General features: G+C 35.2%; 2 protein-coding genes across 18 annotated transcripts in view; one reads left to right on the forward strand and one right to left on the reverse strand.

Annotated features, from left to right (window-relative positions):
• MYCBP2 (MYC binding protein 2) overlaps nt 1–17,845 on the reverse strand; it is a 256,367-nt gene that overhangs the window by 97,590 nt on the left and 140,932 nt on the right. For 12 of the 17 annotated variants that reach the window (XM_036455729.2, XM_045588714.1, XM_045588718.1 and 9 more), the window contains 8 exons: nt 17,578–17,720; nt 15,655–15,755; nt 14,701–14,919; nt 9,704–9,929; nt 8,139–8,257; nt 7,464–7,551; nt 5,116–5,168; nt 905–1,077 (listed from right to left, as the gene is read on the reverse strand). In XM_036455729.2, the coding sequence (XP_036311622.1) occupies nt 905–1,077; nt 5,116–5,168; nt 7,464–7,551; nt 8,139–8,257; nt 9,704–9,929; nt 14,701–14,919; nt 15,655–15,755; nt 17,578–17,720 (1,122 nt within the window). The remainder of the gene's footprint in view (nt 1–904; nt 1,078–5,115; nt 5,169–7,463; nt 7,552–8,138; nt 8,258–9,703; nt 9,930–14,700; nt 14,920–15,654; nt 15,756–17,577; nt 17,721–17,845) is intronic. The other 5 variants (XM_036455734.2, XM_036455735.2, XM_036455730.2 and 2 more) reach the window with 1 other exon arrangement.
• LOC118728831 (abl interactor 1-like) lies at nt 1,897–3,791 on the forward strand. The gene is given in 1 exon segment (XM_036455739.2): nt 1,897–3,791. A coding segment is annotated over 1 exon segment (1,164 nt). The 5' UTR covers nt 1,897–1,915; the 3' UTR covers nt 3,080–3,791.

Consider the following 17,845-nt stretch of genomic DNA (forward strand, 5'->3'; position numbering starts at 1 on the left):
CCTGGGAAACCTGCCAATGCCCAATTCCATGGGGACTGCCAGGACCCATAGACCCTGAGCAAGGGATGAATGATTACTCTGACACATGTTTCTGTGAAAGAGAGAGCTAAGGGACTGCTTGGCTTGAGAAACCAAAGAGCCCCCATTCCCTTGCCTCCTTAGGCTTTTATTGTAACAGCTTGAACTAAAATTAACTTCTAGTTAATAGCAGGGTAAGTATCCTTGAGAAAACGCATAAATCTACAGTGTCCTTTAAGCAAGGACATCTAAAAATGAAACATAAAGATTCCAGTAAAACACCCAGGGGCTCAGAATTGTTTGGAAAAGTCAAGGCAGGCCCTGCTGCCTTCCACAAGGTCTCCTAGAGGCTCTCGGCCTTTTGGAGATTCCTCCTTACAGACTTTCCAACCAAGCCCCATGCTTCCTCACAAAAGTTAAAACCAGAATTAAGTTAGGTTTCCACATTGCAATATATTTTTTCTTTAGTTTAAAAAACAAATGAGAACTCTACAATCTCAAATTATTTGGTTTTAATTATAAATTTATAATTCTATTAGGTATAGATTTGAAAAAACTCATTAAAATAAAATATAGCAATAAAGTTAGTTTAGTGAATTATTAAATGTCACTATCCAAAACACAATACTTCTCAATTACACCACATATTTTTAAAATAAAAGTTCATATATGAAACTTTAAGATAATTAAGAACTATCATATATTTTTAAAATATTTTGAAATATTAACTACCATTTTATGTTTCAACAGGTTCAAAAAACAAAAGTATGACTATTTTAGGCAGCATTTATACATCCTAATGATTCCCCTTTCATTTCTTTGCAGAAATGTAAACTGAGGCAAGCTCTGAAAGAAAGTAGTAATCATAGTACTTAAAGTGCAATACCTTGCAAGCCTTCCACCACTTGAGCCTGGAACACAAGCAATAAAATCATCCAGGAAGGACTGTTCATTGCTTTGGATTTGTAGTGGCAAATTTCCTTCAAGTGCCTCTAATATAGTTGGTGAATGAGAAAGAGCTAACCCCTTTCCAAGAATGCCAGAATGGGTTTTGCACACCTGTTGGGTAAAAGAGAACATTTATTTTAAAATACAAAACTTTAAATACCTGAATTTTTGTACTTGCTAGGCCTTTTTAAGGAAATCATTTCCTCCCATATTCCTTTAGTCTATAAAGTAGACTTCTTCCAGGAGGAAAAAATATGAAAAAATACTTTCAATCTCCTTCCTCAAAAAAGTGACTTAAGAGCTTTGCATATCAGTTGAAATAGTGTTATTTCCTCCTTCCATTCTAGCCCTCTACATGTTACATCCCATTTGTCAGGGACATGGCTCCCTCATGTAGGCAGCTGTGGAAGTTTCTTTTTGTCTCCCCATTATTGGCAGCTATCATGTGTAGGTTGTATCTACTTTCTTGGGTGAGTGGGTACCATGGTCTAGACTTGCACAAAAAGTGAATGGAAACTTGGTGGTGGTTGCACATAAATTGCATTAGTCTGTCTGATGTGAAGAAAAAGAGGCAGATAAAACTGAAATTTTAGTTCTCATCTATCTGACAAGCAAGCCTATGTTTTGGAAAGACCTGCTTTCAATGCTGAAAACGATAGAAACTTTTTAATGACTATACTATAATTTTCAAAACAAAATATTTTTCATAGAAAAGCATTATACTTCCAGTACTATCAAATTTATACAATGTTAACTTTTGCATTCTAAAAGCTATAGCAATTTCAAAAATCATAATCTTTGAAATAAAACAGATTTGAGTTTGAATCCTGGCTTTGGACAAGTTATAGCTGTGTGCTTATGAGTTAACAAGTTACAGACCTTCCTAAATTTGTATAATTTATAAATTGGTGAGCAGAACGTAAGAGGAAGTGATGCGGAGGGGAGGAAAATGGCAGAGCTGCAGATGTTATTAGAGGAGGAAATTCCGTCTGGCAAGAGGGCGCTGATCGAGAGCTACCAGAACCTGACCTGAGTGGCGGACTACTGTGAGAACAACTACATACAGGCTACAGACAAGAGAAAAGCATTAGAAGAGACCAAAGCCTATACAACCCAATCCCTAGCTAGTGTTGCTTATCAAATAAATGCATTGGCCAACAATGTACTCCAATTGCTGGACATCCAAGCCTCTCAGCTTCGGAGAATGGAGTCTTCCATCAATCATATCTCACAGACGGTGGACATTCATAAAGAGAAAGTGGCTCGAAGAGAGATTGGTATTTTGACAACAAATAAGAATACATCAAGAACTCACAAAATAATAGCACCTGCAAATATGGAGCGCCCTGTAAGGTATATTCCGAAACTTATTGGCTATACAGTTCTGGATGATGTGGGCCATGGTGTCAAGCATGGAAATAACCAGCCTGCAAGAACTGGCACACTGTCGAGAACAAATCCTCCTACTCAGAAACCACCAAGTCCTCCCATGTCAGGCAGGGGAACGTTGGGACGGAATACTCCTTACAAAACCCTGGAACCTGTTAAACCTCCAACAGTTCCTAATGACTACATGACCAGTCCTGTTAGGCTTGGAAGTCAGCATAGCCCAGGCAGAACAGCTTCTTTAAACCAGAGACCGAGGACACACAGTGGAAGTAGTGGGGGGAGTGGAAGTCGAGAAAACAGTGAAAGCAGCAGTACTGGCATTCCCATTGCTGTGCTTACACCTTCACCACCCACTATTGGATCAGTTGCTGATAGTCCAACTCCTCCACCACAACCTCCACCAGATGACATTCCTATGTTTGATGACTCTCCACCTCCGCCATCACCACCTCCAGTGAATTATGAAGATGAGGAGGCTGCAGTAGTTCAGTATAATGACCCATATGCAGATGGGGATCCTGCTTGGGCCCCTAAGAATTATATTGAGAAAATTGTGGCAATATATGATTATACAAAAGACAAGGATGATGAGCTGTCACTTATGGAGGGTGCAATCATTTATGTAATAAAGAATGACGATGGCTGGTATGAAAGAGTCTGCAATCGAGTGACTGGTCTGTTCCCTGGGAACTATGTTGAATCAATCATGCACTATACTGATTAAAATTTTTTGCATTTAAAGTAAATTCTTATTATTCAGTCATACTGTGGGACTAATTAATGGTTAACAAAACTGTCTTAAAATGTGCCCATATTTTCAGGACATGCTGTTTTATTGATATAATTGAATGTCTACCTTGTAAGCATAAATCTTTGAGGCAGTTTGTGTATTGCTAAACAGCAATTTATACAAGAGGCTGTCCATAACTATTTATGCTTATATACTTACACAATGTTAACTCTTTGACCAGCTTAAATGTTCTGGGGTTCTGGGATATAATATTTAACAAATCATGATTCAGATTGTACCATTGTTTCAGTGCAGGGTTACTAATGTTATGTCAGACTAATATTAAAATCAGAAACTTAAATGCTGGGTGCTGGTCATACCTTTTGTTTAGACTCATTCTTGAACTATAACTATTTGTTTAAAGCATGCATACAAATTAATTATTGAAATATACTTCTTAAAAATCCAAGATGCTTCCAATTTGTGTGATATTTTCTTGGAGTACTAGTACTTAGGTCTCTTGAAATGATTCGAGTCTCTAAGGTTTCCATGTGAAACAAAACAAACAAAAAAGGGTTATCTATCTGTAATGTTGTAATTTGTAACTAAGTTTTTTAATGAGCGAATTTGTATTATAAATTTTTTCCACTCACAGATACATAAGTGAACCAAAGGTTTTTGTCCTTACCTTCACTGATTTGTTTTTTTTTTAAATAAATAAAAAATAATGATTTATTGCAGAAAAAAATAAAAAATAAAATAAAATAAATTGGTGACCAAGTAATATCTCTTTTTTGTGGTTATTATAAAAGTTAAATTAAATAAAATTTACACTGCTTTGCCTAAGAAGTAGGAGTTGTTTAATATTGTATGTTAGACCACCACCACAACTACTTACATGCCTAAAAGGCGGGCAATTTTGGATATTTTGTTGTTGTTGTTTAACCACAGCACAATAAAGATCTATTTATATCTGGCCTAAATGACATTTTATAAACCATAATAACCCCTATAATGATGAATAATATATGAACTCTTTGATGGGTCTCCTTAACTAGAATATTGTGTTTATTAAATTAATTTTTATTTTTGTATATTAATAGAAAAAGATTTAACTTCTTTAAAAAAACAAAAGCTATTTTTTTAACATTATGAGGACACCATGACTCTCTGTGATTAAAACATAGTGATCAAGGTTATACACTTTATCACCAAACTGCCAGAAGTCAAATTCTAGCCCAGTTGCTTATTAGCTGTGTGATATCTAAGCAAGTTACTTAAGTTTTCCTTGCTTCAGTTTCCTTCTCTGTAAATGGAGGTAAGAGTAATTCATATGGTTGTTGGAGGCTAAATGAGTTAAAAATATGCAAAATATTTGAAATAGCACTTGATAAAATTAAGATCAAATAAATGTTTTTATTATTACTGCTGTGATAAATTTATCTCAGGAAATACAACATAACCACTAGTTGTAGGTATTAGAAGACCTAAATGCTAGGCTCTTTTTCCCAATTAGCTGAATTCTTAGACAAGTCGTATAACTTTCTGAACTTCAGTTATTAGTAACTTGTAATTGTAAAATATAAGATAATACTAACCTCAAAGTATAACTGTAAAGATAGATAATAAAGATACTGTAAACTTCAGAGTGTCCTGCAGATATTATTTAAATTACCAACATCTCATTTTCCCCCTTTCTAACTGGTTAATAAAACTTTCAGGACCACCTGTACATGCCCACAGCTCTGCAATGCCTTCTCTGAAACTTTGGCACTTGGGAGAGCTTCTTTCTCTCAAAGGATTTATGTCTCGTGGAATTAACACTCATCATTCAATAAAGCAAGGGCTCACATGAGTCTTTTCCATCAAGGGGAAAATGTTTAAGTTATTTATCTTTATAACTGCCAATGAATAGCACGAAGTATTTAATGAATGAGCCCTATTTTCAAGAAAAATAGGGTTGATCTAAGTGAATATATTGGTTTTAAATTAATGTACAAAATTTATCCATATATTGTTTGGGGCAATACCTGTAATGCAGCCTCTTCAAGAATTTCAAGATCTTCCTCTAATTCATTACCTGCTGTGTAAATAAAAAGTTTTACTAAAATACATCAATACTTAATTTTTCAGTCTTTTGCATTCTTTATACTTTGTTCACAATTCTAAGATTCCAGAATAAAAAGAACTATTATCATTCTAGATAAGTCTCGGTGGTTTACATTTTAAATTTTCAGTGTGAATATAACCTATAATTCTCAAAATAATACTCAAAATGCATCCATTGAGTGATGTATAAAAGATTTGCGCTTTATTTATGCATATAAATTGGTAATTTAGAGTACTTACTTTTTTACAAAAAAAAAGGAAACTATTCAGAATCTGAGCATTTTTATTTGGTTGGTTCTATATCTTATAAAAGAGCAGTATCTTTAGTAAACAATAGTTTACTAAACGTGCAGGAAAACAGAGATAGTGATTGCATCCTCTAGTCATTTTCTCTTTTATTGCTTAATATAGAACATATTTATTTAATTTTCTTTGATAGTATAATGTATATATTACTACTACTAAATGTTTAAAGGAAAATATTCAAATTATATTAAGGTATAGAATGAATAATTCTGCTACTGGCTCCCTCCCAAATAAATAGTATCAAGTTTCTTATGTATTGATCTAGAGATTTTGTTGCAAATATATATCTATTATTTGCAACAAAATTTCTTACATATATATGTGTGTGTGTGTGTTTACTTATATATAATAACATATATAAGATAATATTGGCAAAAAATGTGACCCTTTTCTGCAACTTGCTTTTCTCAGTTAATATAATTTGGACATATTTCTTGGTCAGGATATGCTTTTCTGTTGTTGTTGTTGTTGTTGAACAGCTGCATACATTTCAATGCATGGATATAACATTATTTATTTAACTAGTTTCCAATGATATGCATTTTGATTACTTAGACATATTATAATCACCAGTACTGTTACATCAATCTATCTTACAACATATATTTTGAGCATTTGTTAAAGTATATAAAAACTTGCTACATCAAAAACTATATGCATGTAAAATTTGAACAGTTATTGACAAATAGCCTCCAAAGACATTGTACTAATTTTCCTCATATGACTAGAATATAAGATTTCTCATTTCCTCTCATATATATCACCATTAAGTAGGAACTAGGGAGTTGAGAAGAGTGAAAGGGAGCTGAAGGAGAAAGGAAATAGAGAAGACAAAAGTAGAGAAAGAGAAGGGAAGGAAGAAAGGATCAAATAGGGAGGGTAGTGCCTGATGGGAGAGATACATATAAACTTTTGGAGATGAGCACTAGGGAAATCAAATAAAAGTAATACCTTTTATTCCCCAAAAACTAAGAGATAAAATGTTACACCATGTATAATCATCATAGAATTAGTAAGTATTTTTAACTTTATTTTTGTCTTTGCCATCTTGATTTTAAGTCAATTTACATATCATATAAATTTGCACCTTATAAAGACGTTCCATTTCTGCCAGGGCGTCATTTCTCTGTTCTGCTCACATGAAAACTCTTCCAAAGAGCTATCCATATTCAGCCTGACTCCCCATCCTGACTTTCTATTCTCTCACTAAACTTTAAAAGGGCTTCTCTCTCTCTTTCGCATTTGAGTGATACATTTCTTTAAAAAATGTTTTGTTTTGTTTTTTTAATTTTTAGAGAGGAGAGTGGGGACGGGGAAGGGGGAGAGGGAGAAAAACACTGATGCAAGAGGGAAATATTAATCAGCTGTTTCCTGCATGCCCCCTACTTGGATTGAGCCTGCAACCATGCATATGCCCTAATCTCGAATCAAACCAGCAACTCTTCAGCGGCAACTATTATCTCATACAATACTCTGAGACTGCAAAGCAGGCTACTGCTGCCATCAACAGGCCATCCAGGTCAGGGCTTAATGATATATTTCTTACCGAGTATATAAACAGCAAGTTTATTAACCCAAGGATTGAAATTTTCTCAGCAGCATTAGAAAATCCCACTCTCTGGGTTTTACTCCTTTCACATTGGCTACTGTTCCTTCCCAATCTTTTTTGCAGTTTCTTCTTTCTATCCTGTCTACCTCTGAAGTTTTGGCAAGTCCCAGCTTTGATCCTGGGCTCTTGCCTTTCTCATATGCATTTTCTTCCTAATCGTATTTCTTATGGCCCCAAGTGTTTAAGTATCAACTATGTTTAAATGACATTTGCATTGATTGTTCCCCAAATTCCAGACAATGAGTTCCAATTGTCCACTAGAATATTTAAAATGTTCTATAATAATATATATATTCTATTCCTAAATTTTTTTTTTAAATCATAAACAGATACCTGGTATTTGACTAGACTTACCAATAGGAAGTGCTAGATCCTTTTTCATCAAAGCTGCTGCACAAACCCCACCAAGATTGGCTAATTCCTTTTCCAACTGAATGACTCCCTGTAGAATTGCAAAAACGTATCAGCTGTTTTAAAAAATGTTTGAAATATAATGTGGATAATCAACAAATGTGACGTGCATTCAGCATAATTTTTGAAACTGGAAGGAAGCATGTCATAGCTAGCTAATGGTTTAATTAAGAGTGAAAGAGGTTCAATATTATATCTTATGCTGATTATAAAGTTTGGGTCCACAGGTTCATCATCTAAAGAATTTTTCATTTTCTTTGAGGAAACGTAATCATTTTCCACCCTGATATTTTACTGTATAAATTAAAACATTTAGAAGAGTTACTAAAAAGTTCAATTATTTACTCAAAAAGGTATAAACACTTGAGCTAGTTTGGAACAGGTGCAACTATACTAAGTTGTCAAAGGCTGGGTCATGTTGCACAGACTCCAATCTCTTCATGTATTAAAATAGCAAAAACAGATTACTGCACAGAATTACAAACTATTTTAAACTAATATATACTCTAGCTTAAAATACACTTCACGCTTTTTAAATATAGGCAGCAAATACGCTTAAGTCAATAGCAGTCACAGAAACACAATCTTCCTTAACAAAATGAGATAATTCATTCTTACCTCATCAGGTCCAGGGCTAAATTCATACCCAATTGCAAAACATTTGAAACCATAGAAAGAAGCTTTGTCATCTTTCACATAATCTGATGCAGTTTCCAACGAAAAAAGGGCCTCATTTCCTAAGAAAAAAAAAAAGCTAACATTGAATTCAAAATCTGAAACAACCTTTACCTTCTTAAAATATAATTGATTTCAAAGAGGAAGGGAGAGGAAGAAAGAGAGAGAAACATCAATGATGAGAATCATTGATCCGTTACCTCCTGCTCTCCCCCTACTGGGGATCAAGCCCACAACTCAGGCATGTTCCCTGACTTGGAATTGAACTATGAGCTCCTGGTTCATAGGTCAATGCTCAAACACTGAGCCACACTGGTTGGCCTCAACTTGTATCTTTTATCCATCTCAAAATTGGTAGCAACACCAATAAGATTCTAAAAACCTAGTCATTTTAGAAGGGTTCCTGTATCTACCAGAATAAACCTGTGCTAAAAAAATCCCCTAAAACAATGGAACCACCCAAGTGAACTGTTATTTTTCTTTATAATCAAATTCTCCTTAATCAAATATCCTACCTTTAAATTACATGAGCAATCAATTATCTGTCAGTTACAAAAGTGAGTTACTCAATACCCTGGCATTTGACTTTCTCGGATGTCTTCACAAACAAAACAGGTCTGACTAGAAGAAAAAAAGCTTCTGAATTCAAACTGGCTATTATTTTGAGGGATTATACGATTAGTTATAGTTAGCTGGTTAAAACACAACAGACTACATATACTTTTAAAAACAAACTTTCTTTTAAAGAAAAACACCAGCAATGACAAAGGTTTCTCTCTCTCTCTTTCTCTCTCTCTCTCTTTCTCTCTCTCTCTCTCTCTCTCTCTCTCTCTCTCACACACACACACACACACACACACACACACACACTCACTCACTCACTCACTCACTCATACACTTGAAGGACTAAAAATGATGGTTTTGCCCAGTGGTTGAATGCCAACCTATGAACCAGGAGGTGACAGTTTGATTCCTGGTCAGGGCACATGCCCAGGTTGCAGGTTCGATCTCCAGTGTGGAGGATGGAGGAGGCAGCCAGTCAATGATTCTCTCTCATGATTGATGTTTCTATCTCCTCTTCCTCTTCTTTCCTCTCTGAAATCAATAAAAATATTTAAAAAACAAAACAAAACAAAACAATTTTTTGAAAGGAAGGAATTCTAGTAAGTTCTTGAGGAACGTCACCTGAGGTCAGCAGGTGACAGGACACTTACTGGGAAAAAAGATCTAATCCACTTTATCTATAGTTTGATCTCAATTATAAACAGCACCCCCTCAATATTAAGTCTCTGCTTTAGTCAAGCTAACATACTCTCTTTTAAAATTTGTTCATTAGATGCCATGCCTTATAAAGAGTTTACTTTTCAATTTTAATCTAGATACATAGAAGATCTTAAAGAAAACCATTTAAAACTTAAACATTTTAAATGATTTATCCATACTAATCATAATTACCATAAATGTATGTATTTTACTACATTAAATAGAAGAGAAAAAATATAACTTACCTGGTAACACTAAAACCATAGTAGGCCACCCAGAAGATCCAGAAAATTTCTTTAATTCGATCCAGGAATTAAGATTTTCATGAACAGATGTCAATTTTGGTCCATATCCTGAATTCTGAAGAGTTCTGACCGGAATCAACAAACGCAGGACATCTTCTGATTGTGCAGTACCACACTGAGGGTCAAACTCGATGGTCATCCACCGTACACACTCTGGAAATGTCACCTGAGGTAAGCAGGCAACAGAACACTTGCATTTGTTAAGAAGAATTAGATTTTCACTTTCTCTCTTAAAAACAGGACACCGTACTTCAAAGACAATGCTTTCAACATTTTAAAAATGATTTTTAAGTAGAAAACTAATAAAGTAGATTAAGAACTCAAGTTATTAATGTTCAATATAAACTGTTCCTACTCCCCACTTGCAATACTTAGTGCTCTCTACCTAATATTTGGTTGATATTACATTAATGATATTTGTAGCCCAGCCGGCATGGCTCAGAGAATGAGCACTGATCTATGAACCAGGAGATCACAATTTGAATCCCGGTTAGGGCATGTGCCTGAGTTGGGTTCAATCCCCAGTGTGGGATATGCAGGAGGCAGCCAATCAATGATTCTCTCTCACCACTGATGTTTCTATCTATCTCTCCCTCACCCTAACTCTCTGAAATCAATAAAAATATGTAAAAATATATTTTAAAAAATAATATTTATAAATACATATTGATATCATAAAAATATTACAAAGCTATTTAATATACATAAATATTCAACTATATGAATTTTTTAGAATAGTTTACTTATTTAATAAATTTTTCATTTCAGTAAATATACTTTTAAGGAATATAAGTAGATAAACTAAAATAAGATTTTACCTATAAAATATAAAGATATTTTAATGGAAAGTGAATAAATTACCAAAATATAAGGTTTTAGTCACTTTTAAATTACCTAGCATTCATAGTATCTATCACAAATGCTCCTTCTCATTAGGAAAAAACCTTCATATGTTATGAAAATATACTAGTTAAACACACGCACACAGAACTTCCACATATGGTAAAAAAAACTAGATTTTTATATTTTCCTAACCTGAACTTTTACTGTATATATGAGTTTATAATGGCACAGAATTACATTAAGGCCATTTTTAAGCTTCTGTCACCATAATCACCAAGAGAATTCTGTCATGGTAGTCAAATTACAGTTAAGCAGGTCCACGTTAAATAGTAAACTATGAATTGGTTGTAGAGTATAAAATGAGCTTTACTATTTCTTAAATATAATATTAATCTAAAAAATTACCTAGAACTATGTCAAACATTTTTAGTTAAGGATTTTTAAAAATTATCCATTTAAATAAAAAGTTCAACTTTGTTGGTAATAACATAAATGTAAATTAAAACTCAACTGAGATATCATTTTTCCCATAATATTGGCAAACAACCCCAAATTTAAGCACATACTCTGTTAAGGGAGGCCTTGAGAAAACAAGTACTCTCATTCATTGTTGGGGGTGGGGGAAGAGACAAGGAACAGTATAAACTTCTGTGTAAGGGAATTTATCAACAACTAGCAAAACTACATATGCATTCACACTCTGAATAAGCTATCTCAGATTTACAAAACACAAGGTTCCTCATTTTACATTTGTTTAACCCAGCAATCCCACTTCTAAAATTTACTTTGAAAATGTGCATCCAACATCATGAAAAAACAAACACCCAAACATATACACAAATTATTCATTGTAAAAGAAAAAAAGCAAAATACTGAAAATACTTTGAATGTACACACCCATAAGACTAAATGAATAAAATGTGATACATATTCACTGTGGAATATATAGCATTGTAAAAAGAAAAACATGAGAATTAGCTCTTTAAATGGACATAGAAAGATTTCTATACACATTGTTAAAAAAAGCAAGATACAGAATAGTATATATACTGTGCTACCATTTTTAAATAAAGAAGGGAAATAAGACTACATATATACATAGTGTATATTTTTAAACGATGACTTATTTTATCTTTAAAAATACATGTATACATAAATTTGTATAAATAGAAATATATAAACATATACATATATAACATAACAATTACCTGTGTGTATAAACATGTGTTTATGTGTGAGTATATGTATCAGTTATGGACACTAGAAATATTTAGAAACAATGACCAACCCAGGAGAAATGAACATCTCTAGTGCTAAATTTCGACTTTTAAATACCCATCACCTTTAAAAGGAACCAGGGTACTTTGAAAAAAATGGCTGATTTCAGATATGAGGCAAGAAGTGTATAAAATGACCCTAGAACATCTTATCATACCAGAAAGCGAGAATGCTATGAATGACAACAGGGTGTCTAATGAACACAGGAGGCAAACTAAAGAGGCTCCTCTCCAACAAAGACATATGATCTAATCTACACTAAAAAAAGAGAAACATGCAAAATACCATCACTCCGCTATGCTACCAGCCACTCAGAGTATGCAAATTAACCTGAAAATAAGGCAGCAGCCCCGCACCATTGCTGCTCCAGGCCTGTGGGGGGTCAGAGAAGTAGGGTGCCAGTGTCTGAGGCTGGCTGAAGCCTGGGAGACGAAGTAGCCACCTGCCCTGTGATCTCAGGTCTCGGACAGCAGCAGAAGCCTCAAGTCCGCCTGTCCTATGTCCTGGGGAAATCAGAGAAACCAGGCTGGCTGCAGCCCTGGAGATGAAGAAGCTGCTTGCCCCATGATCCCAGGCTGCAACCAGCCAGAGAAGTTGCCCACACTGCATCCCAGGAAAGATGGAGAAGCCGCCTGCCTGAGGTCCAGGAGCCAGCACTTGTGGCTGGCTACAGACTGGTAGATGGAGAAGCCGCCCACCCCACAGTCCTGGGCACCAGTACCTGTGGCTGACTGTGGCCCGAGAGATGGAGAAGCCGCCCACTCCGTGGTCCCAGGCACCAGCACTTGTGGCTGCAGTGCAGGTGAAGCCACTTGCCCACCATCCCCTGTGGCTGCAAGTGACCTGGTGCCTATGGCTGACCAGAGGGAGGGAAGCCCGGAACCCTGGTGCCTGTGGTCTGCTGGAGGAGGGAATCCTGGGTCCCAGATGCGGGGCCGAGGCAAAGGTGGTTAGGGGCAATCAAGCCAGCAGGGGAGCAGTTAGGGACAATCAGGCTGGCAGGCTGGAGAAGTTAGGGACAATCAGGCAGGCAGGTGAGCAGGTAGGAGCCAGCAGTTCTGATTCTGGATTGTGAGAGGGATGTCCGACTGCCAGTTATCCCCTGAGGTGTCCCAGATTGGAGAGAGTCCAGGACGGACTGAGGGACACCCTTCCCATTCCCTTCCACCCCCGTGTAGTATGAAATTTCGTGCACCAAGGCCACTAGTTTCTTAAATAAAACTCAAGGAAACAAAAAAAGAGAGACATGGAGGGAAACCTATGAAGTCAAGAGATAGAACCAATCATAATGCGTGGATCTTATCTGGAGTGTAATTCAAATAATTAAAACATGCATATTTGGTGAAAGAAACTTTAGTTGGTTTTTTAGTGTGATAATATGGCTATTTTTTATGAGACTTCATATTTTAAAGATACATAATGAAATATCCATGTTTGTGCTTTAAAACAATTTAGGAAAGAAAATGGGCAGAAAAATAAATGAAATAGGTTAGGCCAAGAGGTGATAACTGTTGAATCTAGGATGATGAATAAATGAGGTAACTGTACTAGTTTGTCATTTTATGTTTACCATATTCTACAATAAAAAGTTAAGTACTTTATAAACACATAAAACTTAAACTTATAATTCAATTCTCCTCAATTTACGTGATACAATTTATTTTATTTATTTTATTTATTTTTTTACAGAGAGCAAGAGAGAGGGATAGAGAGTTAGAAACATCAATGAGAGAATCATCGATCAGCTGCCTCTTGCACACCCCCTACTGGGGATGTGCCCGCAACCAAAGTACATGCCCTTGACCGGAATCGAACCCGGGATCTTTCAGTCCACAGGCAGACGCTCTATCCATTGAGCCAAACCGGTTTCAGCTACATGTTACAATTTAAAAAGCAAGAAATAAGGATTGTGAATACTCTATAATATTATATTTATAAATGTTTTATATGTATTTTTTACATTATGTACAATAGAATACTTTTTCTTTTTTAACCCAGACACTTTTATTTACACTTTAGAAAGCAAACAGGTTATCCACAAAGAATGGTTAAGAAACATGAGGAGGGCCTGGCCAGTTTTCTCAATGGTTAGCATGTCGGCCTGAGGACTGAAGAGTCACAGGTTCAATTTCAGTCAAGGGCATATATCACAGTTGCGGGTTCAATCCCCAGCCCTGATCCAAGCATGTGTGGGAGGCAACCAAACAATGTATTTCTTTCATGTTGATGTTTCTCTCTCTCTCTTTCCCCCTTCTCCCTTCCTTCCACTCTGTCTGAAAATCAAGGGAAAAATATCTTCAAGTGAGGATTAAAAAAAAGAAAGAAATAAGAAAAAGTTCATTTGTACTATTAAAAAGGTATAGTTCATCCATTAATCTGTATGAATACCTTTCTGACAACAGCAGTAAACTTTTAACCTCCCATTAATAGAGTATTTTAAATCCTATATTGTGTATATAAATTTTCAAAGTTGAGGCTGTAGTACAAATAATTTCAGTTCCAAAAGTATGATTTTTAAGTTTTAATGGTTACATCTACTATTAAAATATATACTATGCAGTTTAGCATTATATACTGCACTGTACTTGTAAAAACTATGAGAACAACTCTTATAAACCCTGTAAAACTGCTCTTTAATGATAAAAATTCTGTCTTAAGCCTTTTTGTGTATCTGACAATGCTAATTACCTTGTGATTCTCTATGTTTAAGTACTATAAAAGAAGTTATTCTTCGGAGCAGAAGCTAAGTATCCTTTAAGATATTATTATAGAACATCAAACCAAGTTTCCAATTCTCCCTAAAAATCGGTGCCTACCTTGTAGTGCATCACACACGCAGGTTTATAGGGGTGCTCACTCTCTATGACAGCGTAGTGATTAGAGGTTGTACACGCAGAGAGGCCTTGTTCAGGCTGGTTTCCTGTGGTGCTATCAGTTGACTGATTAGGATTGAACGCAGGAGGAGCATACTTCTGATTCAAAATGGCAACTGAGGGAAGCAACTGCTGAACAAGGCCAAAGACTTCTACAGCAACCTAGTACATATATATAGATATAAAAGGAAAGATTAAATAAGATAATAAATGTGAAAGTTGCTTTAAAATTATTCATTACTATAATTATTGGTTATCCTTATTATTAAGAATTCCCTAATTAAAAAAAAAAAAAAAGGAATTCCCATCTAAAGTTTCTTCTAGCTAAGTGTTGAACAAGACGTTTGTTCAATGAGAAAAAACATTTATCATAGATGTTTTAATGTTATATGAAGACAAACTAGTCTGTATTTTTAAATACTTTTGCCTTTTTGTGATCTCAGTAAACTAAGATTTAATCAATAATTATGGCAAAGAATCAATAGTTTATAATTTCTTCCTTGTCTTGACTATTGCACAACTTAAAAAACATTCCTATCCTGTTATATTGCTATTTTTATTCAAAATAGAAATTTGTCATCAATCTCATAAATTTAAAAAATCTCATTTAACTTAAGCTTTCCTTACATGCCATATTTCTAAAATATATTTTCTATTCCCAATTTTTTCAAATGTAAAGCCAATAAGTAAGCATAGTAATGCAGTAAATAATATCAATAACACAAAGAAGTTTAATAATTTCTATCAATTAACATGTCTATCTCTGCTCGTTACCTGTATCCCAGGTAACCACTGCTGCGCTCACTTCAAAGATTAAAATATTCTTAAAGGACACAAAGTCTAAAAAAATGATTTTGTTTAAAAAAAGATTCAAAATTATAAAATTAAATTGCATACCTTAGGAACTGCAGCAGCTACAGGTCCTATGTAGGCTATAATAAGGGGAAGCAGCATGGAAAACAGACTGGAAGAGCTAAGCAGTTCTGGAATGTCATCAGCTAAAAAGGGTATTAAAACTATAATTAGAAAGTAATTTCACTGTAATGAATACATGCTGTTTTAAATTTATATTTTATTATTTTGAGCAAAATTATAGTTGATGCCAACAAGTGTTTATTAGGACCTGACACTATTGTAAGGGCTTTATTTACATATATTATCTCAACCAATAAGAAACTTTAATTATCCCTACTTTTTAGAAGGGAAACCAAGGCACACAGTGTTTAGGTACATTGCCCCAAATCATACATCTTTAAAATGATAGAGCCAGGATTAAAACCTAGAGTAATAGTCATGATTTTAAACCACTACTCTTGGTATCACACCTGGCTTTTTGTGACATTAGGCAAATTACTTTATCCGTATATCCCTCAGTAATCACCTATAAAAAAGAGTACTAACATTACTTCCCTCATTGGATGTTATACAGATTAAGTAAGTTAATATGTATAAAATACTTAGAATAATTCCTATACATATTCAGCACTCCAAAAATGTTTGCTGTTAAGCTTTAATGCCTTCTGTTTTCCTATGAAAAGCACTTTGCTGATGAACATTTTACTCATTTTTACCCATGAACATGGTGCTGAAAGAGAAGTTGAGTCTACATTATAAATACTTTTATGTTGAAAACCAATCAATTATTCCAAAACACTTGTTTGATAGTCAGCTGTCACATCAGAATAGGCTAAGTGCTTATTTAAAAACTAGAGGCCTGGTGTATGAAATTTGTACATTGGGGGTGGGAGAGGTGTCCCCAGCCCAGCCTGTGCCCTCACAGTCCAGGAGCCCTCAGGGGATGTCCAACTGATGGCTTAGGCCCACTATCCCGGGGAGCAGGCCTAAGCTGGCAGTCAGAGATCTTTAGCACTGTCATGGAGGTAGGAGAGGCTCCCGCCACCGCTGCTGCACTCACCAGCCATGAGCCCAGCTCAAGGCTTCTGGATGAGCGGCACTCACCCTGCTGGAGTGCACTGATCACTAGGGAGCAGCTGTGTTGAGCATCTGCCCCCTGGTGGTCAATGCATAGCATAGCAATCATTCCACTGTTGGGTTGATTTGCATATTAGCCTTTTATTATAATAGGATAGGATACAGCTTCCTAGCCCAGCCTAAACCCTTAATTTGAATGGGCCAAATATTCTTCATTTTTAGCAAGTTTCTCAGGTAATTTTGATGTGCAACTAGGCTTAGAAACAAGTGTTAAAAGTAAGGTGGGGTGGGTAACAGTGAATGTTTTGTAAATATAACTCTGTTGCCAGTGAGAAAGAGGCCTTGATAACTAGACAGGGAAAAAGGAAAGGTGGCAGTAAAATTTTAGGTTGTGATCCACCCAAGAAGAAGAGGACATATGCTTGCACTCTGGCAGCCTGAGCTAGGAGAGAACAGATAGAATGGAGAATACAAACTGGAGTTTCTCGTGGAAGAACTCATAAAACTCAATTTAGACAAGTTAATTAGGGGAAATGTCTAGGGTTACTCAGACTTTGGGTAAATGGCAATACCATTACTGGAAAAAGACATTTAGGAAGAAAAACTGGTCTAAAGGAGAAAACAAAATGCTTTTTGACTATGAAAAGATAAAGTAAACACTCAGTTTAATCAAGAGTTTTTCTTTTACTAGTTTAAGTATGAAAATAAATTACCAGGCTTTTGAACATTCTAAAAAAAAGTCTGTAATGCTGTATGAAGTGCAAAATGATTATATGTGTATTGTACATCTACAATGAACAAAACACTCTGGAAGTCTACCAGATGGTTCCTCTTCAGTAACTCTGTGCATAACTAACCTAATTATTATTAAGAAAATAAAAGTCTTACCGTCCACAGCAAGAGCTCTGTGCAAGAGGTCTTTTGCAGCTCGAACAACAGTGCTTACAACAGAGAGAGCTCTGCTACAGTTTTTATCTTCCTCATTGGCTTTACTCAGAAGTTGGGACTGTAAATCTCCATCAAATTCACTCCTAGAACATGAATAACACATGAGATTTTACATAGTAGGTAAAACATGATCTAACTCTAGGATCATACCTAAATCAGAGCTCCTCATATACAATTTAAAAAGTTAAAGTTTAAAAAAGTAAGTATG

The sequence above is a fragment of the Pipistrellus kuhlii genome, unplaced genomic scaffold, assembly GCF_014108245.1.
Source record: "Pipistrellus kuhlii isolate mPipKuh1 unplaced genomic scaffold, mPipKuh1.p scaffold_m20_p_3, whole genome shotgun sequence".
NCBI lineage: Eukaryota > Metazoa > Chordata > Mammalia > Chiroptera > Vespertilionidae > Pipistrellus > Pipistrellus kuhlii.